Source organism: Salmo salar, chromosome 23, assembly GCF_965601325.2.
Source record: "Salmo salar chromosome 23, fSalSal1, whole genome shotgun sequence".
Classification (NCBI taxonomy): Eukaryota; Metazoa; Chordata; class Actinopteri; order Salmoniformes; family Salmonidae; genus Salmo; species Salmo salar.
In genome coordinates this window covers 6,919,028-6,944,327 of record NC_138313.1, presented here as the reverse complement: position 1 = coordinate 6,944,327, position 25,300 = coordinate 6,919,028, and the positions used below count along the sequence as shown (strand labels likewise).

General features: G+C 42.6%; 1 protein-coding gene across 2 annotated transcripts in view; it reads right to left on the bottom strand.

The window, feature by feature from the left end:
* LOC106584005 (protein Niban 1) overlaps positions 1 to 19,094 on the bottom strand; it is a 46,487-nt gene extending 27,393 nt beyond the window's left edge. The window contains exon 1 of one of the 2 annotated variants that reach the window (XM_014168735.3): positions 18,811 to 19,094. In XM_014168735.3, the coding sequence (XP_014024210.1) occupies positions 18,811 to 18,865 (55 nt within the window). In that variant the 5' untranslated portion in view covers positions 18,866 to 19,094. The remainder of the gene's footprint in view (positions 1 to 18,810) is intronic. The other variant, XM_014168734.3, reaches the window with a different exon arrangement.
* Positions 19,095 to 25,300: the final 6,206 nt, after the last annotated feature.

The window sequence follows — 25,300 nt, the reverse complement described above, 5'->3', positions numbered from 1 at the left end:
ATTTAGCGCCATCCATCATTCCTTCAATTCTGACCTGTGTCCCAGTCCCTGCCGATGAAAAACATCCCCACAGCATGATGCTGCCACCACCATGCTTGACTGTGGGGATGGTAATCTCGGGGTGATGAGAGGTGTTGGGTTTGCACCAGACATAGCGTTTTCCTTGATGGCCAAAAAGCTCAATTTTAGTCTCATCTGACCAGAGTACCTTCTTCCATATGTTTGGGCAGTCTCCCACATGCCTTTTGGTGAACACCAAACTTGTTTGCTTATTTTTTTCTTTAAGCAATGGCTTTTTTTCTGGCCACTCTTCCATAAAGCCCAGCTCTGTGGAGTGTACAGCTTAAAGTGGTCCTTTGGACAGATACTCCAATCTCCACTGTGGAGCTTTGCAGCTCTTTCAGGGCTATCTTTGGTCTCTTTGTTGCCTCTCTGATTAATGCCCTCCTTGCCTGGTCCGTGAGTTTTAGTGGGCGGCCTTCTCTTGGCAGGTTTGTTGTGGTGCCATATTCTTTCCATTTTTTAATAATGGATTTAATGGTGCTCCGTAGGATGTTCAAAGTTTTGGATATTTTTTTACAACCCAACCCTGATCTGTACTTCTCTACAACTTTGTCCCTGACCTGTTTGGAGAGCTCCTTGGTCTTCCTGGTGCCGCTTGCTTGGTGGTGCCCCTTGCTTAGTGGTGTTGCAGACTGGGGCCTTTCAGAACAGTTGTATATATACTGAAATCATGTGACAGATCATGTGACACTTAGATTGCACACAGGTGGACTTTATTTAACTAATTATGTGACTTCTGAAGGTAATTGGTTGCACCAGATCTTATTTAAGGGCTTCATAGCAAAGGGGTGAATACATATGCCCTCACCACTTTTCCATTTTTTCATTTTTATTTTTGAAACAAGTTATTTTTTCACCAATTTGGACTATTTTGTGTATGTCCATTACATGAAATCCAAATAAAAATAAATTTAAGTTACAGGTTGTAATGCAATAAAATAGGAAAAACGCCAAGGGGGATGAATACTTTTGCAAGGCACTATAGCAATGATCAACAACCAACTTGAAAGATCTTGAAGAATTTTCAACAAATAATGGGCAAATATTGTAAAATCCAGGTGTGCAAAGCTCTTAGAGACTTACCCGGAAAGACTTACAGCTGTAATTGTCGGTTATTGTGTGTAGATGGGTGAGAGAAGAAAATGGTTTAATTCATTTGGAATTCAGGCTGTAATACAACAAAATGTGGAAGAAGTCAAGGGGTATGAATACTTTCTGATGGCATTGTAAATAGTGTGTGACTATGAACTCCCACAAGTGGTAGGTAGGTTACATGACATGTCACATTCGCAAACACTTGATCCATATAACCTAATCTATAAAGCCATTCTCCCTAGACTAGAGAGTAAAGATGCTAAAGCATACTTGACGTTCATGTCACGTTTTAGTAAAGGAAAGTGAATGTTTTTGTCACACAAATGAATGTTTCTGTCACGTCTCAAAGTCATTGTGTGGGCGACATTCTGAGGACCTTATGCTCAGCCTCTGAAGTAGTGTGTGTGTGTGTGTGCTTGTGTCAACAAGACAAACTGCTAGTCACTAGGGTTGCAAAGAGTCAGAAACTTTCTGGTAAATCTTCACAATTTTTTCAAAGTTAAGCCCTGGAATTTGGGGGAATTTTGCTTAAATTTATAAAAAAGTTAGCTTATAACAGTGAACATTTTTTTGTGGGATAAGGCAATTCTAGGTCTTGTGGCATATTTTGGTTAAACTATCCCCAATTCAATGGAATTGTAACCCTCTGCATGCACAGTGCATTCTTCCATCACATGTGCAGTGCACTCTTCCATCACATGTACAGCTGATTCTCAAGATCTTGCACACTAATGAGATGCTATTGAGCCCACACTACTACACTGTCGGAGCCAAGGACTACATGCTTTCTGGTAAATTTTGATTACAATACTGGATGGGGTGAATATATTTTATATGACATGAATACTTTTTTGTTAACTAGTAAATAGCAGCCTACAGCAAAGTGTGTTTAAATCATTTCTAACTTGTTAACAATAACTGCTAGTTAGTTTTTGCTACCATGTGGGTTTTAGCTTGTTTGAGCCTGCTTTCCATACATGTTTCATTTTAAAACATTTATCTTACAGACGAGTAGTTTAATCTAACTGCTTAAATATTTATCTGTACATGGAATTGTATTTATAATTTTTTTACTCATTTTCTTCTAATATTTACAGGAAAATGACGTGAAGAGGGCACGACAAAACTTATTCTCCCTCAGAAGACTGAAAATATTTGGCATGGGTCCTCAGATCCTCAAAAGGTTCTACAGCTGCAACATCGAGAGCATCCTGACTGGTTGCATCACTGCCTGGTACGGGAACTGCTCGGCCTCCGATCGCAAGGCACTACAGAGGGTAGTGCGTACAACCCAGTACATCACTGGGGCTAAGCTGCCTGCCATCCAGGACCTCTACACCAGGCAGTGTCAGAGGAAGGCCCTAAAAATTGTCAAAGACCCCAGCCACCCCAGTCATAGACTGTTCTCTCTGCTACCGCATGGCAAGCGGTACCGGAGCGCCAAGTCTAGGACCAAAAGGCTTCTCAACAGCTTTTACCCCCAAGCCATAAGACTCCTGAACAGCTAATCAAATAGCTACCCGGACTATTTACATTGTGTCCCGCCACTCCCCCTCTGCCAACCCCTCTTTTACGCTGCTGCTACTCTCTGTTTATCATCTATTCATAGTCACTTTAACTATACATTCACGCACATATCACCTCAATTAGCCCAACTAACCGGTGCCCCCCGCACATTGGCTACCCGGACTATTTGCATTGTGTCCCGCCACCCCTCACCCGCCAACCCCCTCTTTTACGCTGCTGCTACTCTCTGTTTATCATCTATGCATAGTCACTTTAACTATATGTATATATTACCTCAATTAGCCCAACTAACCGGTACCCCCGCACATTGACTCTGTACCGGTACCACCTATATATTGCCTCGCTACTGTTATTTTCACTGTCATTTTACTGTTTTCTTTTCTTTTGTATTTCTTTACTTATCTATTGTTTACCTAATACCTATTTTTTACTTAAAATGTGCAATGTTGGTTAGGGCTTGTAAGTAAGCATTTCACTGTAAGGTCTACACCTGTTGTATTCAGCACATGTGACAAATAAACTTTGATTTGACTTTGATTTGAAAATGCCACAGCACTATCTGATGTGTGGAGACATTTCACTACAGCAAATTCAGAAGGAAAAGCTGTGTACATTTGCAAATACTGTGCCAAATACAGAATCATCTGGCCAAGTGCATAAAGTTCCCTCAGCGCTCACAACAAGCAACCTCTGCCAAAAGTCCCTCTACTTCTATTTGATGTGAAAAATGATGAATCAGACACCTTATCGATAGCAACAGCTCATGGTCCTCCTGGAATCAGAAGTTTTTTTGACTCAATGGAGAAACGTAGTCAGAGAAATGCTGATGAATGTCATACTTGAGCTGTGTATGCAACTGGTTCACCTCTGATGCTCACAGGCAATGTGTATTGGAAGAGATTTCTGAATGTTCTTCTCCCAGCATAGACCCCTCCAACCAGACATGCTTAATCTACTCATTTGCTGGATGCAGAGTTCAACAGAGTTCAAGTGAAGGTCAAGCAAATCATAGAGAAAGCAGACTGTATTGCAATCATCTCTGATGGGTGGTCGAATGTTCGTGGGCAAGGAATAATTAACTACATCTTCTCCACCCCTCAACTAGTATTCTACAAGAGCACAGACACAAGGGACAACAGACACACCGGTCTCTACATTGCAGATGAGCTGAAGGCAGTCATCAATGACCTTGGACCACAGAAGGTATTTGCACTGGTGACAGATAATGCTGCGAACATGAAGGCTGCTTGGTCTAAAGCGTAGGAGTCCTACCCTCACATCACACCCATTGGCTGTGCTGCTCATGTATTGAATCTGCTCCTCAAGGACATCATGGCACTGAAAACAATGGATACGCTCTACAAGAGAACCAAGGAAATGGTTAGGTATGTGAAGGGTCATCAAGTTATAGCAGCAATCTACCTCACCAAGCAAAGTGAGAAGAATAAGAGCACCACATTGAAGCTGCCCAGCAACACCCGTTGGGGTGGTGTTGTCATAATGTTTGACAGTCTCCTGGAGGGGAAGGAGTCTCTCCAAGAAATGGCCATATCACAGTCTGCCGATATGGACAGCCCCATCAAGAGGATCCCCCTGGATGATGTATTTTGGGAGAGAGTGGTAAGCAGCCTGAAACTCCTGAAACCTATAGCAGTAGCCATTGCACGGATTGAGGGAGACAATACTATCCTGTCTGATGTTCAGACTCCGCTTGCAGATGTAAGAGAAGAAATTTGTACTGCCCTGCCCACTTCACTGTTGCTCCAAGCAGAGGAAACTGCAGTTCTGAAATACATCAAAAAGCATGAAGACTTCTGCCTGAAGCCCATATACGCCACAGTGTACTGTACATGTTGGACCCCAAGTATGCTGGCAAGAGCATCCTGTCTGGTGTAGAGATCAACAAGGCCTATTGTGTCATCACTACCGTGTCCCGCGCCACCTAGGCCTGGATGTGGGCAAGGTTCTTGGTAGCCTGGCGAGGTACACTTCCAAGCAAGGTGTTACGTTCCCCAGTTTCTGTGTTGTTGTGGGTTTGTATGTGTTTATGTGTGTATTTCAGGAAATGGCTTCCTGTAGTCCTAAGAAGCTGATTGGTTGGCCCCATTGATGATTGGAGCTCTGACCCCGCCCTCTCGTCAGGAGATACAGCTGTTTTCAATTACCGACTCCTTCTGCAGCTTTAAAAGCCAGTGTTCTTTTTTTTTTTTTTTTTTAGGAGGAGGGAGCTTCTTGGTATGTCCTGTATTTTGTTGTTGGTCTGTATGAATTTTTGTAAATGATTTTGTAGCCGGTACTGCTGATGTTTGTGTATGCCATAGGACTGTGTTTTTGATTAGTGAAATTGTTCACTTTAAGTTTGTATTATTCTGTTTCATTTGATCCCAGGGGGGAAGGCACCTTGGGAGTGCTTTGGCAGGAGGCCTGCGGGCATAGATATACTAGTATGTACTATGTCTATGCACACTAGGTAAGACCTGAGCGACCCATCCCCTGTACTTGGTTAGTGTGCTAGTTAGTTGAGTTGTAGGTAGAAGGGGTTCTTTTACTTTCTTTACTTTGGTTCTGTCCAGACCCTTTTCCCCAAATTACCGTGTGAAGAAATAAATTCCCTGTTAACGGTAATATATTCTGCCTCTTATCCTTTCCTGCATCTACAGTCACATACCTCTTTCACTCCATGGGGAGGTGAGTGTAGCAGGGTTTTGCGTTCCCTCCAAGAGGCGTGCGTAACACAAGGGCTTTGGGATGGAGATGCAATATGGCAGTCGTGCCAACATATCTCACCAGCCACCTGGTGAAAGGGACTTTGTGGATCTGAGGCTCTTTCCCCTGTTGCCTCATCATCCTCCAAATCCCAACATCAGCCGCCTCAGAGCGCAACTGGTCCTTGTTTGGGAACACACACCAAAGCACGCAACAGGCTGACCAATACAAGGGTTGAAAAATTGGTGGCCATCTGGGAAAATTTGAGGATTTTTGAGCCGGACAACGATCTATCCTCAAGGTTGGAAAGTGACAGTGAAGCTGAGGCCTCAGTCTGATGTTCAAGAGGTGGACATTGAGGAGGTCCAGGGAGAAGACATCGAAGCCCGAGAGGAAGACAACCAGAGCTTTAGTTTCTAGACTATCATTTAACAGATGTATGCTGAAAATGTTTTTGGGAGATGCGATGGATCATTTAATATTCCCTTTTGTTCAGTGAAATCATCCCATGTGAAGAGTCAACTAATTTCATTAAAGTTCAATTTGTAACTACATTTATTTCTATTGGAAGGATTTAATCATTTGCAATCGTCTACTTAAGGTAAAAGGTTTGTATGTCTCCATTTGATATGGAAATATATCCAATGCAAAAAATATTTTTTGCATATTTCTGTTTATTCCCAGGGAAAGTTTGTACCTGAATATTCCTCAATGTGCAACCCTACTAGTCACACTCCCCCGCTGGCTGCCAGCCTGTCACATAGCGTTTGCATATCTGCTGAGCTTTGAAAGGTAAAATAATGATAAACAGTTGTGGTTTTACATACTAAGCTTCCAGCGATCAGGCTGGCCAATCCAGAGCTGGCTCACAGGGGGGAGTTTTCAACTGTGTGTAAATTGTGTTCTGTTGAAGGAGGGCAAGCTCAACAGGCTATACCATTTACATCCATCCACAACCCCATTTATTGCATTATGGAAAGGAGGTTCTGGAACCTAATTCTGTGGAGTAGGTGTTATCACAGTAAAAAAGGTTCTGTGCTCAGATGAGATTGTGAGGTGTTCTATTATCGTCATGACCTGCTCCTCAGTATCAGTTAGCAATAGTGTTGCTGTACTGGTGACCTCAAGTGATGTATTGACTGTGACATGTTTTCACTGCAGGCTTCAGCAGTAGTAGACATGACAAAGCAGGGTGCCATGGGATGCTGGGATTCATGTGTGTAATAAGAACATTGATATTGAATGACAGCCAGAAGCAAGTCTAATATTTCCCCAATGAAAAATATCTCTGCACTGTGTACTATAATAAACATCTTTGTCCTCACAATGAGGAAACGCCTGGGATGTTGAGTAAGAGGGCTTTTGTGGACAATAAGTGTATTTTCTTTACAACTACTGTATGCAGCACAACTTTAGAATTACAACCTGCAAGACAATGTATAAGTAGTTCAGGATAGTGGAGAACAAATATGTTAAACACCACCTGGTCCTAGCCAGACCTGAGCTGCTAAGCTCACATTTATTGGGGTGTGATACTGCTCCCGGTTTCACTACGAGCTTTGGAAGCTTTACATTTTCTCTTTATTGAGCCCAAAGTCATCCAGTCTCTGTGGCTCTCGCTCGGGGTCTCTCTGACACTTGCGCTCTCTCTCTCTCTCTGGGTCTCTCTGACACTTGCACTCTCTCTTGCTCAAGAGGTCACAGCCCACTGGACACAAACTGGTTGAATCGACATTGTGTCAATGTATTGTGACATGGAATCTTGTTGGAAAATACATTGGATTTGAGAAAAGTCATCGCCTGTTTTGAGGGTGAAATTTCAAACACAGGACTGTCATCATGGTAACCAAATTTCAACAGACAAACTTTATATAGAATATGTTGAATTCGTACCCTTAACTACGTCAGATCTTCAATGTTTTATCCACTATCAGAAAATAACAATAGGCTGGACAGCACCTCCCACTGGATCATTTTTCTATCTACAGATACCCTTCGGTCTCCCATCCAGGGTTTAAACCAAGCACAGCCCAGCTATTACATTTGTAATAGTCAGTGACAATGTGCTATCATAAGAATGATTGAAATTGAAATTCTACCCTCTAAACAATTGATGCTTTTTTCAAATCCAAAGTATGTTCCACAGACTCCACGTCGAAACAATGTTGATTCAACCAGTTTGTGGGCATGTTCAAGATAGCATACGTAGGTCCTCACAGGACTCTGGAGATCATCACAATTGCTGTAATAATCTGCACAGAATCTCAAATGGATTTGGTCACTTCCACCTAAATGTACAGTACCAGTCAAAAGTTTGGACACACCTACTCATTCAAGGGTTTTTCTTTATCAAAATATTACCCAATTATCCATGTTGAAATGACGTAGTGTGCCTAGGGCTGTTGCGGTGACCGTATTACCGCCACACAGGAGGTCACAAGTCATGAAGGCAGTCAAATTCCACGTGACCGTTTAGTTGTGGTAATAAGGCTCCTCCATGCTCTGATGCTGCTGATGGTCATTATTAGTCTACCAAACTTGCTAACTGCCTGGTACTCAGCACTCTATTATCCCTCTAATCACTCTGACAGCATTGCAAATGTAATCAAAAATCTAATCAAACACTTAATGAGAGCCCATGAGCTCATGTTGCGCAACATTTCTATAGGCTATGCAATTGCGAGAGAAAACAGAGTGGTGGCTTCTATTAAAAGGAGAATGATCCCATCAGCTTTCTATAGGCTAGGCATAATATATTTATTAATTTCCCAATATTAAGAGCATTGCTTATCTTTATAACATTAGTATAGCCTACCTGGCTGGCATGAAAATTAACTACGGGGCATAGCGTCCTCCATTCACTATTTAAGTGAATAGATGACATGCATTTTTTCCGACTGCCCCTGTTTCGAGACAGGTGCATGATAATGGTCCATTCTAAATCAAAATAAATGTCACACATTTATTATTTAGTGTATGTAAAGTAGAGGTCGACCGATTCATCGGAATGGCCGATTAATTAAGGCCAATTTCAAGTTTTCATAACAATCGGTAATCGGTATTTTTGGACACCGATTGTGGCCGATTTTTAATTATTATTTATTATTAATTTATTTTTTTACACCTTTATTTAACTAGGCAAGTCAGTTAACCTGTTATGGCTAGGGGGCAGTATTTTCACGTCCGGATAAAAAACGTACCCAATTTAATCTGATTATTACTCCTGCCCAGAAACTAGAATATGCATATAATTATTAGCTTTGGATAGAAAACACCCCACAGTTTCTAAAACTGTTTGAATGGTGTCTGTGAGTATAACAGAACTCATTTGGCAGGCCAAAACCTGAGAAGATTCTGTACAGGAAGTACCCTGTCTGACCATTTCTTGGCCTTCTTGATTATCTCTATCCAATACAGGGGATCTCTGCTGTTACGTGACACTTCCTACGGCTCCCATGGGCTCTCAGAAGGCGGCAAAAAGCTGAATGTATCGAGGCAGCCCCTGGCTGAAAAACATTAGCGCGTTTGGATAGTGGCCAGTCACAGTACTATGAGACTCAGGCTCGTGCACGAGGGGATCCCATGCTTTTATTTTCTCTCTCTTTTGTACATAAACACGCTTTCCCGGTCGGAATATTATCGCTTTTTTAACGAGAAAAATGGCATAAAAATTGATTTTAAACAGCGGTTGACATGCTTCGAAGTACGGTAATGGAATATTTAGAAATTTGTCACGAAATGCGTCGTGCGCGTGACCCTTATTTACACTTCGGATAGTGTCTTGAACGCACAAACAAAACGCCGCTATTTGGATATAACTATGGATTATTTTGAACCAAACCAACATTTGTTATTGAAGTAGCAGTCCTGGGAGTGCATTCTGACGAAGAACAGCAAAGGTAATCAAACTTTTCTAATAGTAAATCGGAGTTTGGTCAGGGCTAAACTTGGTGGGTGTCAAAATAGCTAGCCGTGATGGCTGGGCTTTCTACTCAGAATATTGCAAAATGTGCTTTCACCGAAAGCTATTTTAACAATCGGACACCTCGATTGCACAAAGGAGTTCTGTATCTATAATTCTTAAAATAATTGTTATGTTTTTTGTGAACATTTATCGTGAGTAATTTAGTAAATTCACCGGAGGTTTGCGGGGGGTATGCTAGTTCTGAACGTCACATGCTAATGTAAAAAGCTGGTTTTTGATATAAATATGAACTTGATTGAACAAAACATGCATGTATTGTATAACATAATGTCCTAGGTGTGTCATCTGATGAAGATCATCAAAGGTTAGTGCTGCATTTAGCTGTGGTTTTGTTTTTTGTGACATTATATGCTAGCTTGAAAAATGGGTGTCTGATTATTTCTGGCTGGGTACTCTGCTGACAAAATCTAATGTTTTGCTTTCGCTGTAAAGCCTTTTTGAAATCGGACAGTGTGGTTAGATAAAGGAGAGTCTTGTCTTTAAAATGCTGTAAAATAGTCATATGTTTGAAAAATTGAAGTTTTTGTATTTTTGAGGAATTTGTAATTCGCGCCACGCCTATCATTGGATATTGGAGCAGGTGTTCCGCTAGCGGAACGTCTAGATGTAAGAGGTTTTAAGAACACATTCTTATTTTCAATGACAGAACGACAGATTTTTACCTTGTCAGCTCGGGGATTCGTTTTTGCAACCTTCCGGTTACTAGTCCAATGCTCTAACCACCTGCCTTACATTGCACTCCACAAGGAGCCAGCGTGGCAGGCTGACTACCTGTTACGCGAGGGCAGCAAGAAGCCAAGGTAAGTTGCTAGCTAGCATTAAACTTATCTTATAAAAAACAATCAATCTTAACATAATCACTTGTTAACTACACATGGTTGATGAGATTACTAGTTTATCTAGCGTGTCCTGCGTTCTCATGTTCTGAGCAAGGAACTTAAACCTTAGCTTTTTTACATGGCACATATTGCACTTTTACTTTCTTCTCCAACACTTTGTTTTTGCATTTTTTAAACCAAATTGAACATGTTTAATTATTTATTTGAGGCTAAATAGATTTTATTGTTGTATTATATTAAGTTAAAATAAGTGTTCATTCAGTATTGTTGTAATTGTCATTTTTACAAATACATTTATTTTTTTAAATCGGCCAATTAATCGGTGCCGGCCTTTTCTGGTCCTCCAATAATCGGTATCGGTATTGGCGTTGAAAAATCATAATCGGTCAACCTCTAATGTAAAGACAAGATTAAATCAAGAATAGTCTGATGAGTTACAATATTAGCCTATCACTTGTGAGATGGTGCCGACAGAGATGGTTGCCTCGCTTCGAGTCCTTTAGGAAACTATGCAGTATTCTGTTTTTTATGTATTATTTCTTACATCGTTACACCAGGAAATCTTAATTCTTATTACATACAGCTGGGAAGAACTATTGGATATAAGAGCAACGTCAACTTACCAACATTACGACCAGGAATAAGACTTTCCCGAAGCAAATTCTCTGTTTGGACCACCACCGAGGACAATGGATCTAATCCCAGAAGCCGACCCAAGACAATGGCGCCGCAGGAGGGGCAGACGGAGAGGCCTCCTGGTCAGGCTCCGTAGACGTACACATCGCCAACCACTCCCGAATATACTACTCGTCAATGTCCAGTCTCTTGACAACAAGGTAGACAAAATTCGAGCAAGGGTTGCCTTCCAGAGAGACATCAGAGATCGTAACATTCTCTGTTTCACAGAAACATGGCTCTCTCGGGATATGTTGTCGAAATCGGTACAGCCACCGGGCTTCTCCATGCATCGCGCCGACAGAGATAAACACCTCTCTGGGAAGAGGAAGGGCGGGGGTGTATGCTTCATGATTAACAACTCATGGTGTAATCATAACAAAATACAGGAACTCGAGTCCTTCTGTTCACCTGACCCTGAATTCCTCACAATCAAATGCCAACCATATAACCTTCCAAGAGAATTCTCATCAGTTATCATCACAGCTGTGTACATTACCCCTCAAGCAGATACCACGACGGCCCTCAAGGAACTTCAGTGGACTCTATGTAAACTGGAAACCATATATCCTGAGGCTGCATGTATTGTAGCTGGGGATTTTAACAAAGCAAATTTGAGAACAAGGCTACCCAAATTCTATCAGTATATTGATTGCACTACGTGCGGGGGTAATCCACTGCTCCTCTAACTTCCGCAATGCATACAAAGCTCTCTCCCGCCCTCCCTTCGACAAATCCAACCAACATCTTGCTCCTACCGTCTTATAGGCAGAAACTTAAACAGGATGTACGAGTGACTAGAACCATTCAACGATGGTCTGACTAATCGAAATCCACACTTCAAGATTGTTTTGATCACGCAAACTGGGATATGTTCCGGTCAGCCTCAGAGAATAACATCGACCTATACGCTGATTCAGTTAGTGAATTTATAAGGAAGTGCATTGGAGATGTTGTACCCACTGTGACTATTAAAACCTACCCTAACCAGAAACTGTGGATGGATTGCGGCATTCGCGCAAAACTGAATGCGCGAACCACCGCATTTAACCATGGAAAGAGGTCTGGGAATATGGCTGAATATAAACAGTGTAGTTATTCTCTCAGCAAGGCAATTAAAGCAAAATGCCAGTACAGGGACAAAGTGGAGTCGCAATTCAACGGCTCAGACTCGAGACGTATGTGGCAGGGTCTACAGGAAATCACGGACTACTAAAACAAAACCAGCCACGTCACGAACACCGATGTCACGCTTCCAGACAAACTAAACACCTCCTTTGCCCACTTTGAGAATAATACAGTGCCACTGTCGCGGCCCACTAACAAGAACTGCGCCCCCCCTCTCCTTCTCCGTGGCCGACGTGAGTAAAATATTTCAATATGTTAACCCTTGCAAGGCTGCTGCCCCAGACGCCATCCCTAGCCGTGTCCTCAGAGCATGCGCAGACCAGCTGGCTGGTGTGTTACCGGACATATTAAATCGCTCTCTACCCCAGTCTGCTGTCCCCACATGCTTCAAGGTGGCCACCATTGTTCCTGTACCCAAGAAGACAAAGATAACTGAACTAAATGACTACTGCCCAGTAGCACTCACTTCTGTCATCATGAAGTGCTTTGAGAGACTAGTCAAGGATCATATCACCTCCACCTTACCGGCCACCCTAGACCCACTTCAGTTTGCATACCGCTCTAACAGGTTCACAGATGATGCAATCGCCATCACACTGCACACTGCACACTGCCTTATCCCATCTGGACAAGAGGAATACCTATGTAAGAATGCTGTTCATTGACTACAGCTCAGCGTTCAACACCATAGTACCCTCCAAGCTCATCATCAAGTTGGAGGCCATGGGCCTAAACCCCGCCCTGTGCAATTGGATCCTGGACTTTCTGACAGGCCGCCCCCAGGTGGTGAAGGTAGGAAACAACATCTCCACCTCACTGACCCTCAACACTGGGGCCCCACAAGGGTGCGTGCTCAGCCCCCTCCTGTACTCCCTGTTCACCCACGACTGCGTGGCCATGCACGCCTCCAACTCAATCATCAAGTTTGCAGACGACACAACAGTAGCGGGCTTGATTACCAACAACGAAGAGACAGCCTACAGGGAGGAGGTAAGGGCACTCAGAGTGTGGTGTCAGGAAAACAACCTCTCACTCAACGTCAACAAAATAAAGGAGATGATCGTGGACTTCAGGAAACAGCAGAGAGAGCACCCCCCATCCACATCGAAGGGACAGCAGTGGAGAAAGTGGAAAGTTTTAAGTTCCTCGACAATCAACGACAAACTGAAATGGTCCACCCACACAGACAGTGTGGTGAAGAAGGCGCAACAGCACCACTGTCATACAAAGTCTTACTGAACCAAACCTGGTCATTGATAATGGGAATGTGTCTTGTGTCGTAGCAGTACCATACATTGGCATCATGTTAACAAAAACACATTGCAGCTTGCCTGTGTGGAAAACTGACATTTACATACCAGCCGGCATTCCTTTAATGTTTGGCCCTATAGAATGAGGATTTCTCCCTTCACCTGAATCAGTGTAGTTTGGCTCGGTTCAATCAAAATTAAAACAGAGTCACTTTCATTTATAAACAGCCACTTTTTCAAGAAGGGTGTAATTGCAGATCGCAATTCGGAGAGTTTTCTGACATGAGCATTTCTTGATGTGAAGTTACACATATGATGTTAGTTCGGTTCAACGAACATGAAAGCTGAATTCAGAATAGATTAGAACAATGTCGGTTGCTAAATTCTTCCACATAGGCAATATCTTTGGTACTTCTCAACTTCTCAATAAGACACCTTACCTACCCCAATTGTAGACGTAATTGGATAGGTAAGTCAGGCACAGATAATGCTAAAGCTGTGCAGTGCCGAAACACACCCTTTTTTGTGTGAAAAAAATCGTCAGCAGACTATCCAGCTCTTGTGACTCATTAGTCACAATAAAACAGTGATGAGACATGGTTATATGTGATCACGTTACATAATTTGTGTAGATGGTTATGATAATGTGTTAAGACATTATGTATAAATTATGCTATCAATTTGTGAACAGTACAATTAGTAATATGTAGCCATAGATTCTTGAAGAATCTAACTTATAAATGCTTCATTCGCTTATCAATGGTCTTACCCCATCAGAACCCAAAATAAGCTTGTTTAGTCCATTGTTTGTACACTGTATAAACACTGTATAGCTTCAAAACATGGTTAAAACTATCCTTTTGATATCATGGATGGTCAGTCCTTGCATCTCTCTCTCTCTCTCTCTCTCTCTCTCTCTCTAGCCTCTCTCTCTCTCTCTCTCTAGTCTCTCTCTAGTCTCTCTCTCTCTAGTCTCTCTCTCTATCTATTCAGTCTTAACCTGGCCTCTCAACAGTGAGTGTTTCCTTAACCTTGGAGAAATCTCACTCTCCAGGGGATGGGTCTTTACATTGATCTAGAGCAGGGTTTCCCAAAACCTGTAAATCAGCTGTGTATTGCTAGGGCGAAACCCTGATCTACACCTCAGTGACGGACTTAACTCACATACTTTCATCTGACCTTTTTTCTTTGTCATATCATATATGTAAAGGAATCTTTAGCATCAATTTGAATGGATGCACGGTATATCGGTTAACATATCGGAATCGGCCCAATGTCTAGTTTAACGCCAATGTGCAAAACTGATGTCAAAGCTGATGTGCATACCTATATAACGTAGGTACATGACGTAATGATGCCACGTAAAATGTAGCGCTACACCTGCAACACAGCATTCCTGACCTAGTCCACAATGTCTGCTGTGTGGATTGAGCAGTCAACAAGTCGAGCAGTCATTTGAAAGAGAAAGAAAATTTCCGCGAGACAATTCAAAGGCGAAATCCATTAACGGCAAGATAATGTAAATCATTGCCCTTGACAATCAACCGTTCTCTGTCGTGGGTGATGTTGGCTTTCGACGACTGGTCGAACATCGTTACACACTACCAAGTGCGCTATTTTTCAGATGTTGTCCTACCGGAGTTACACAGTAACTGCTATTAGCTTCACGACTGACATTTGGACCAGCGATATCAGCCCCATGAGCATGCTGAGTCTGACAGCACAGTGGGTCGTCAAGGATTTCGTACTGAGGAAAGTCGTATTGCATGCTCATGAATGTGCTGCTTGTCATACCGCTGCTGCCATTTCAATGGCATTTCAGAACATGTTTGAAACATGGAAACATGAACACACTAGCTAGCTCCATTCGAACAACGTGATACGCTCTGTCGTGGCATTGAAAAGCCTGTTCAGCAAAACTGCCGACAGACTGTGCACAAGCGATTCGGTGGCATTCTCTCTTTACTGTGTTGCCACCATGCTCGATGCTATGTACAAGGACCGCTACTTCGATGCAGACAAGAAACAGGGTTTATGTGAAATGTTACATACACAGCTGGACAAGATGGAAACAGACACAGTGACAGTGCGCACAGAGGAAGAGAGGCCATGGACAGACAGAGCTGAAATTTCACTGCTTGACATGTATGATGAAATCCTGGTTGAGAATGAAACGACTAAACAAATGAACAACGAAACAGCACAGCAAGTAAGTGAAAGAAAGAGGTTTTGATTATGTTTTACTGGTAATGGGGACATATGTAAATGCCAACAAAATAACGTTTTGGTCAGTGTGTGTGTGTGTGTGTGTGTGTGTGTGTGTGTGTGTCTGTGTGTGTGTGTGTGTCTGTGTGTGTGTGTGTGTGTGTGTGTGTGTGTGTGTGTGTGTGTGTGTGTAAAATTACTTAACTAGGCAAGTCAGTTAACAACAAATTCTTATTTACAATGACGGGCTACCCCGGCCAAACTCGGACGGATGTGATACAGCCTGGATTCAAACCAGGGACTAGTGACACCTCTTGCACTGAGATGCAGTGCCTTAGACCGCTGCGTCCATGTGTGTGTGTTAAATATTTAACTGTACTAGAATGCTTAAAAGGCAGCTAAAATTTTAAATATCGGTTAACGGTATCGATATCGTTTTTTGGGGGGGCAAGGAAAATATTGGATATCGGTATCGGCCAAAAATGTCATATCGGCGCATCACTATTAATGTACAATTATGCAAATCTATGTTATTATTCATTTCAGATAGTTGTTTATGGTAGAGAATGACATGGCCAAAGCTTAACATCCGAAAGCACTGTCCATTAGCACCTGCTAACACACACACACACACAAACAATGAATGAGAGAAAGAGAGAGATAATAATCCTTTGTCCACAGTCCCCACCCATATGTTTCTCAATAGACACCATGGTAACCTGAATAGAGAAAGGTAAAACAGATCCAGGAACCTTTTGACTGCTTCTCACTTTTCAGCTGCCTGCAAGGCTAGAAGGGGTGACCTGACTTGATAAAGCCCTGCCAGATACAGACAAACAGCAGAACCAGGACTAGGGTGAAACTCCAAAAGGTTCTTTCAGGAAGGTTCTATGAGGCTACTGTATAATTCCCATGACATCCTCCTATGCTCCGATGTATATTTATTTGCTGTTCTCTCCATATCTCCAGTCTGTCTCAGGCTAGTGATGTAGCATGACGTATCCTACAGCCACATCACATCACACCAGTGACCATCCACGCCTCCTGCAGATTTTGAACTTTTGATCTTTCTCAGATGACATTGACCAAGCAATTGGTGATTTGATCTTTTTACTTAGTAGGATCCTCAAGTGTTAGTCAAACATACAGTACCAATCAAAAGTTGACACACCTACTCATTCCATGGTTTTTCTTTATTTTTACTATTTTCTACATTGTAGAATAATAGTGAAGACATCAAAACTATTAAATAACACATATGGAATCATGTAGTAACCAAAAAAGTGTTAATCAAATCAAAATATATTTTAGATTTTAGATTCTTCAAAGTAGCCACCCTTTGCCAACTCTTGGCATTCTCTCAACCAGCTTCATGCATTTAAATTAACAGGTGTGCCTTGTTAAAACTTAATTTGGGGAATTTCTTTCCTTTTTAATTTGTTTGTGGGCATGATGCTACAAGCTTGGCACACCTGTATTTGGGGAGTTTCTCCCATTATTCTCTGCAGATCCTCTCAAGCTCTCTCAGGTTGGATGGGGAGCATTGCTGCACAGCTATTTTTTTCAGGTCTCTCCAGATCATTCGATCAGGTTCAAGTCCGGGCTCTGGCTTGGCCACTCAAGGACATTCAGAGACTTGTCCCGAAGCCACTCCTGCGTTGTCTTGGCTGTGTGCTTAGGGTCGTTGTCCTGTTGGAAGGTGAACCTTCGCCCCAGTCTGAGGTCCTGAGTGCTCTGAAGCAGGTTTTCATCAAGGATCTTTCTGTACTTTGCTCCATTCATCTTTGCCTCAATACTGACTAGTCTCCCAGTCCTTGCCGCTGAAAAACAGCCCCACAAGCACGATGCCCCCACCATGCTTCACCGTAGGGATGGTGCCAGGTTTCCTCCAGACGCAATGCTTGGCATTCAGGCCAAAGAGTTCAATGTTGGTTTCATCAGACCAGAGAATCTTGTTTCTTTAGGTGCCTTTTTTTGCAAACTCCAAGCGGGCTGTCATGTGCATTTTACTGAGAGGTCGCTTCTGTCTGGCCACTCTACCATAAAGGCCTGATTTGGTGGAGTGCTGCAGAGATGGTTGTCCTTCTGGAAGGTTCTCCCATCTCCACAGAGGAACTCTAGGGCTCTGTCAGAGTGACCATCGGTTCTTGGTCACCTCCCTGACCAAGGCCCTTCTCCCCCGATTGCTAAGTTTGGCCGGGCGGCCAGCTCTAGGAAGAGTTTTTGGTAGTTCCAAACTTCTTCCATTTAAGAATGATGGAGTTCCTGTGGGACCTTCAATGCAGTAGAAATGTTTTGTACCCTTCCCCAGATCTGTGCCTCGACACAATCCTGCCTCGGAGCTCTACGGACAATTCCTCCGACCTCATGGCTTGGTTTTTGCTCTGACATGCACTGTCAACTGTGGGACCTTATATAGACAGGTGTGTACCCTTTCCAAATCATGTCCAATCAATTGAATTTACCACAGGTGGACTCCAATCAAGTTGTAGACACATCTCAAGGATGATCAATGGAAACAGGATGCACCTGAGCTCAATTTCGAAGCTCATAGCAAAGGGTCTGAATACTTATGTAAATAAGGTATTTATGTTTTTAATTTTTAATATATTTGCAAAAATTTCTAAAAACCTGTTTTTGCGCTTTGTCATTATGGGGTATTGTGTGTGGATTGGTGATGATTTTTTTTGGTAATCAATTTTCGAATAAGGCTGTAACGTAACAAAATTTGGAAAAAGTCAAGGGGTCTGAATACTTTCCGAAGGCACTGTATTTGTATTTTCTTGACCAAGCATATCAGGTGATAAGATATGATGAATAGAAAAAAACAGTTCCACTGAGAAAGACCAAATCAAGCTAACCACTGGGCAAAAACTGGTTGAACAACATTGTTTCCACGTCATTTCAACCCCCCCAAAATATATGATGTCTTTGAATCAATGTGGAAAACTGATTGTATTTGAAAAAGTCATTAACATAAGGGAATTTCGGATTTTTTTACACCCAATTTAACCTAAATCCAAAAACAGGACGGCATTTTTTGTTGATTGTGTTGAATTAACCTTATTTGACAACTCAACCAAATGAACCTAAATCAAAACTAGACGTTATACTCACGTCTGTGCCCAGTGGGTAGCAGCCTATGCGACAGTGGAACAAAATATTGAAGACGGTGTGAATGAAAAAAAAACTTCAATAAATTGGTTTGTAAAATTTGTCAGCGGAAAACAGAGTGGCATAACCTTGCCACTCTCGCAGGTATAGACTACCACGCAACCGCGTCTGGAGCAGACAAAGTATGAGCACACGTAATCATTTTGGAAAAGTGTTCCTTTACCTCGTATGTAGTTGGATCCATGTTCATCTAGGAGACTAGAAGGCGATAACCCCATGTTGGCGGGCTGCTTTTGGAGAAGAGTCTACTCTCCGCAGGTATGGTTCACTCCTCAGGTGTACTGTGTCGCATCGATCGTGGCGCCGCACGGTGGAGACGCCTCTCTCTGTCTTCCTGCTCAGTGACTGTCATTCAATGACAAGCGGGCGTGGATAGAGTGGACAGTCCAGCTGTTATTGTGAACTCCCCATCCCACAAGCGCGACTTCCTCGTTCTCGTTCATCATCTCGTTTATTCATCGGCCCCTAAAGATGTAGATTCGTATTGCTTCACGCCAGGAGGCAAAATAATAACCTCAGTCTGGTTTGGAAAATACAAGACATCAGACAGCCGATTCCCACAAAATGGGAGCAGGCAGCCTCAATCAATCTTTAATTTAGGGGGGGGCTTGTCCAACTCAAGCTGTCATAAAAAATATCACCCCCTCCCCAAATTGAAAAATATTTTCACATGACCCTCCCCTTGTAATAAACTCAATATAATGTTTACGACCACGAATAACAATAAATGTAGCGACCCTACGTTTTAAAATGTTGATATCACCTTTGCAACATGCTATTGTGGCACAGTTGATGCCAGGCAGGGCTACGTCTGAAGGTTCAGAGTTAGCTGACCACCACAGATGAGCTCACTCGCCCTGCCTGTTGCATTACTTCACGATCAGAGCTGGTTGCAGACAATGATCAGCTAGGGGGAATCAGATTTTAAAAATGTTGATGCCACATTTGTAATTATATAAAATACAGTGGGGAGAACAAGTATTTGATACACTGCCGATTTTGCAGGTTTTCCTACTTACAAAGCATGTTGAGGTCTGTCATTTTTATCATGGGTACACTTCAACTGTGAGAGATGGAATCTAAAACAAAAATCCAGAAAATCACATTGTATGATTTTTAAGTAATTCATTTGCATTTTATTGCATGACATAAGTATTTGATCACCTACCAACCAGTTAGAATTCCAGCTCTCACAGACCTGTTAGTTTTTCTGAAGCCCTCCTGTTCTCCACTCAATACCTGTATTAAAACTGCACCTGTTTGAACTCGTTACCTGTATAAAAGACACCTGTCCACACACTCAATCAAACAGACTCCAACCTCTCCACAATGGCCAAGACCAGAGAGCTGTGTAAGGACATCAGGGATAAAATTGTAGACCTGCACAAGGCTGGGATGGGCTACAGGACAATAGGCAAGCAGCTTGGTGAGAAGGCAACAACTGTTGGTGCAATTATTAGAACATGGAAGGAGTTCAAGATGACGGTCAATCACCCTCGGTCTGGGGCTCCATGCAAGATCTCACCTCGTGGGGAATCAATGATCATGAGGAAGGTGAGGGATCAGCCCAGAACTACACGGCAGGACCTGGTCAATGACCTGAAGAGAGCTGGGACCACAGTCTCAAAGAAAACCATTAGAAACACACTACACCGTCATGGATTAAAATCCTTCAGCGCACGCCAGCGCATGTCCAGGCCCGTCTGAAGTTTGCCAATGACCATCTGGATGATCCAGAGGAGGAATGGGAGAAGGTCATGTGGTCTGATGAGACAAAAATAGAGCTTTTTGGTCTAAACTCCACTCGCCATGTTTGGAGGAAGAAGAAGGATGAGTACAACCCCAAGAACACCATCCCAACCGTGAAACATCATTATTTGGGGATGCTTTTCTGCAAAGGGGACAGGACGACTGCACCGTATTGAGGGGAGGATGGATGGGGCCATGTATCGCGAGATCTTGGCCAACAACCTCCTTCCCTCAGTAAGAGCATTGAAGATGGGTCGTGGCTGGGTCTTCCAGCATGACAACGACCCGAAACACACAGCCAGGAGTGGCTCCGTAAGAAGCATCTCAAGGTCCTGGAGTGGCCTAGCCAGTCTCCAGACCTGAACCCAATAGAACATCTTTGGAGGGAGCTGAAAGTCCGTATTGCCCAGCGACAGCCCCGAAACCTGAAGGATCTGGAGAAGGTCTGTATGGAGGAGTGGGCCAAAATCCCTGCTGCAGTGTGTGCAAACCTGGTCAAGAACTACAGGAAATGTATGATCTCTGTAATTGCAAACAAAGGTTTCTGTAGCAAATATTAAGTTCTGCTTTTCTGATGTATCAAATACTTTTGTCATGCAATAAAATGCAAATTAATTACTTAAAAATCATACAATGTGATTTTCTGGATTTTCTGTCTCTCACAGTTGAAGTGTACCTATGATAAAAATGACAGACCTCTACATGCTTTGTAAGTAGTAAAACCTGCAAAATCGGCAGTGTATCAAATATTTGTTCTCTCCACTGTATATGCAACAAATTTTCCACCAACAGGTTTCTGTGCCAATGCATCACACAACCAATAAACAAAACACCTACTTCAGGCACTTTGTTATCATGGTCTGGGTTTTCAACACTACAATAAATAAACTATGTCAATCTCGACAAACAGAAAACACATCCCTCCCTATCCTGTAGGCTTACCCAGTATCGAAGGCTTGGCTTGAAAATTTATGAATGTCATTTTAAAATCAGGCTAGGGTCCTTTTCTCTCCATTTCCGCCTGACTGACGTGCCCAAAGTAAACTGCCTGTTACTCAGGCCCTGAAGCCAGGATATGCATATAATTGGTACCATTGGTTAGAAAATACTTTGAAGTTTGTAGAAATGTTAAAAATAATGCATGAGACTATAACACAATAGATATGGTAGGAGAAAATCCAAAGAAAAAACAACCAGAATTCTTTTTTTTAAGAGCCCATGCTCTTACAATGGAAAGTATAGGGGCATATCCAAATCCATCGCCCAGATTGCAATTACTATGGCTCCCACTAGATGTCAACAGTCTTTGTTCAAGGTTTCAGGCTTGTTTCTTTCACTGTTGACGTTGAGACTGGTGTTTTGCGGGTACTATTTAATGAAGCTGCCAGTTGAGGACTTGTGAGGCGTCTGTTTCTCAAACTAGCCACTCTAATGTACTTGTCCTCTTGCTCAGTTGTGCACCGGGGCCTCCCGCTCCTCTTTATATTCTGGTTAGAGCCAGTTTGCACCAGTCTGTGAAGGGAGTAGTACACAGCGTGGTACGAGATCTTCAGTTTCTTGGAAATTTCTCGCATTGAATAGCCTTCATTTCTCAGAACAAGAATAGACTGACGAGTTTCAGAAGAAAGTTATTTGTTTCTGGACATTTTGAGCCTGTAATCGAACCCACAAATGCTGCTGCTCCAGATACTCAACTAGACTAAAGAAGGCCAGTTTTATTGATTCTTTAATCAGAACAACAGTTTTCAGCTGTGCTAGCATAATTGCAAAAGGGTTTTCAAATCAAATCAAATCAAATGTATTTATATAGCCCTTCTTACATCAGCTGATATCTCAAAGTGCTGTACAGAAACCCAGCCTAAAACCCCAAACAGCAAGCAATGCAGGTGTAGAAGCACGGTGGCTAGGGAAAACTCCCTAGTAAGGCCAGAACCTAGGAAAATACCTAGAGAGGAACCAGACTATGAGGGGTGGCCAGTCCTCTTCTGGTTGTGCCAGGTGGAGATTATAACAGAACATGGCCAAGATGTTCAAATGTTCATAAATGACCAGCATGGTCAAATAATAATAATCACAGTTGTCGAGGGTGCAACAAGTCAACACCTCAGGAGTAAATGTCAGTTGGCTTTTCATAGCCGATCATTGAGAGTATCTCTACCGCTCCTGCTGTCTCTAGAGAGTTGAAAACAGCAGGTCTGGGACAGGTAGCACGGTCAGGGTTCCATAGCCGCAGGCAGAACATTTGAAACTGGAGCAGCAGCACGGCCAGGTGGACTAGGGACAGCAAGGAGTCATCAGGCCAGGTAGTCCTGAGGCGTGGTCCTAGGGCTCAGGTCCTCCGAGAGAAAGAAAGAAAGAGAGAAAGAGAGAGAGAATTAGAGAGAGCATACTTAAATTCACACAGAACACCGGATAAGACAGGAGAAATACTCCAGATATAACGGGTTTTCTAATGATCAATTAGCCTTTTAAAATGATCAACTTGGATTAGCTAACACAACGTGCAATTGGAACACAGGAGTGATGGTTGCTGATAATGGGCATCTGTACGCCTATGGAGATATTCTATAAAAAAATCAGCCGTTTACAATAGTCATTTACAACATTAACAAAGTCTACAGTGTATTTCTGATCAATTTGATGTCACTTTTAATGGACAAAAAATTAGCTTTTCTTTCAAAAACAAGGGCATTTCTAAGTGACCCTAAACTTTTGAATGGTAGTGTATATGTATATATATTCTTAATGCATTCCTTGCTTAGATTTATGTGTATTTTGGGTATGTGTTGTGACACTGTTAGATATTACTTGTTAGATATTACTGCACTGTCAAAGCTAGAAGCACAAGCATTTCGCTACACCCACAATAACATCTGCTAAATACATCTATGTGACCAATAACATTTTATTTGATTTACACTTACGTATGTTACTTCCAAGGCCGTTTCATGGGGATTATTATGGTTGTCTCAATCATGTTATATACTTAGGCTATTGTAACAAGGCATATGCTACCACTGTAGGTCTACTGCCACTGCCCAAGGGCTTACCAGGCTTTCAATGCAACTGCCATTAGTGCTCACTTTGCCACCAATGAACCCTGGTTAGAGTGTCTGTTGCAGCTTTCACTTTCTTCCACTACATTGGTGGCAGCGTTAGGATCACGTCCAGCTCACATCTAGTTATGTGATCTAGTGGTGGGAAGCATTCTGTTTTCAACATTGTGTTGGGTGTAATTACATTGATATATCTAGTGAACAATGGATAAGCTGAAACTGAATGGAAAGTGCTATGCACTGACCAGTTATTCAGAAGAGAATCCTCTGTGACTGTCTAATTACATAAGTTAACTTACAAGTGTATACCCAAAACAAACACATTCTACACATTTAAAAACAATTTAAAATGTTGTTAAGACCATGGTGTTATTTTGTAACTGAAGCGTATATATATCAAATAACCTGACAATGATCCACATCATATTGGAAGACAAATAATTTAAGTGTGTTACGCAGCAAAACACAACTATCCTTTTTTATTGGATAAAAACCAGTAATATCAATCACTGTTGATCCATCCTGTTCTGATCTAGTGAGATGGAGTACAACTTGGTCACAACTTGCAGACTTGTTTACGTGCTGCTGTGCGTTTTGTTGCCGATCTTACTTTGCTACTTCACGGTTTTTACTTTTTCATTACCGTATATTTTTAGTTTTTCCCTCACTCAACTTTTTTCATTCAACTTTTTCACCCCGGAGGTTTTATCTGGACATGGTTCGTCAGGACTTCAAACAGCCGAAGCTAAGTAACATTAACATGATGCCTTCTAATTGCAGTCGTTGTACTTATAATATACAGGAGAATGATCGCCTTACGGTGAGGATAGCTGTGCTGCAAGCCCAGCTTCAGACGCAATCGTTAGGCAAGGGCAATTTCAGTGTAGGAAAGGATGAAACAGCGTCTGTGCCACCAGTAAGTACAGATAGTAACGTTAGTATAAACCCCCTCGCACGGTCCCCGCAGCCGGACAACTTTCTCATGGCTTCTGGAGGGAAACGCTGTAGGAATGCTCAACCGGTGTCGCTTATTCAGCCGACAGAAACTTTCAACCGGTTCTCCCCATTAAGCGAGTCGGAGTCGGAGGCCGACACTTCTCTGGTCTCTGCTCCTCCCGTTATGGGGTCTGAGACGCCGAAGCCTCTCACCATTAGCTCTGACAAATTGAAAACCCTAGTCATTGGCGACTCCATTACCCGCAGTATTAGACTAAAAACGAATCATCCAGCGATCATACACTGTTTACCAGGGGGCAGGGCTACCGACGTTAAGGCTAATCTAAAGACGGTGCTGGCTAAAGCTAAAACTGGCGAGTGTAGAGAGTATACAGATATTGTTATCCACGTCGGCACCAACGATGTTAGGATGAAACAGTCAGAGGTCACCAAGCGCAACATAGCTTCAGCGTGTAAATCAGCTAGAAAGATGTGTCGGCATCGATTAATTGTCTCTGGCCCCCTCCCAGTTAGGGGGAGTGATGAGCTCTACAGCAGAGTCTCACAACTCAATTGCTGGTTGAAAACTGTTTTCTGCCCCTCCCAAAAGATAGAATTTGTAGATAATTGGCCCTCTTTCTGGGACTCACCCACAAACAGGACCAAGCCTGGCCTGTTGAGGAGTGACGGACTCCATCCTAGCTGGAGGGGTGCTCTCATCTTATCTACGAACATAGACAGGGCTCTAACTCCTCTAGCTCTACAATGAAATAGCCTGCCAGCTTAGTGGAGTCTGCCACTAGCACAGTCAGTGTAGTCAGCTCAGCTATCCCCATTGAGACCGTGTCTGTGCCTCGATCTAGGTTGGGCAAAATTAAAGATGGCGGTGTTCGCTTTAGCAATCTCACTAGT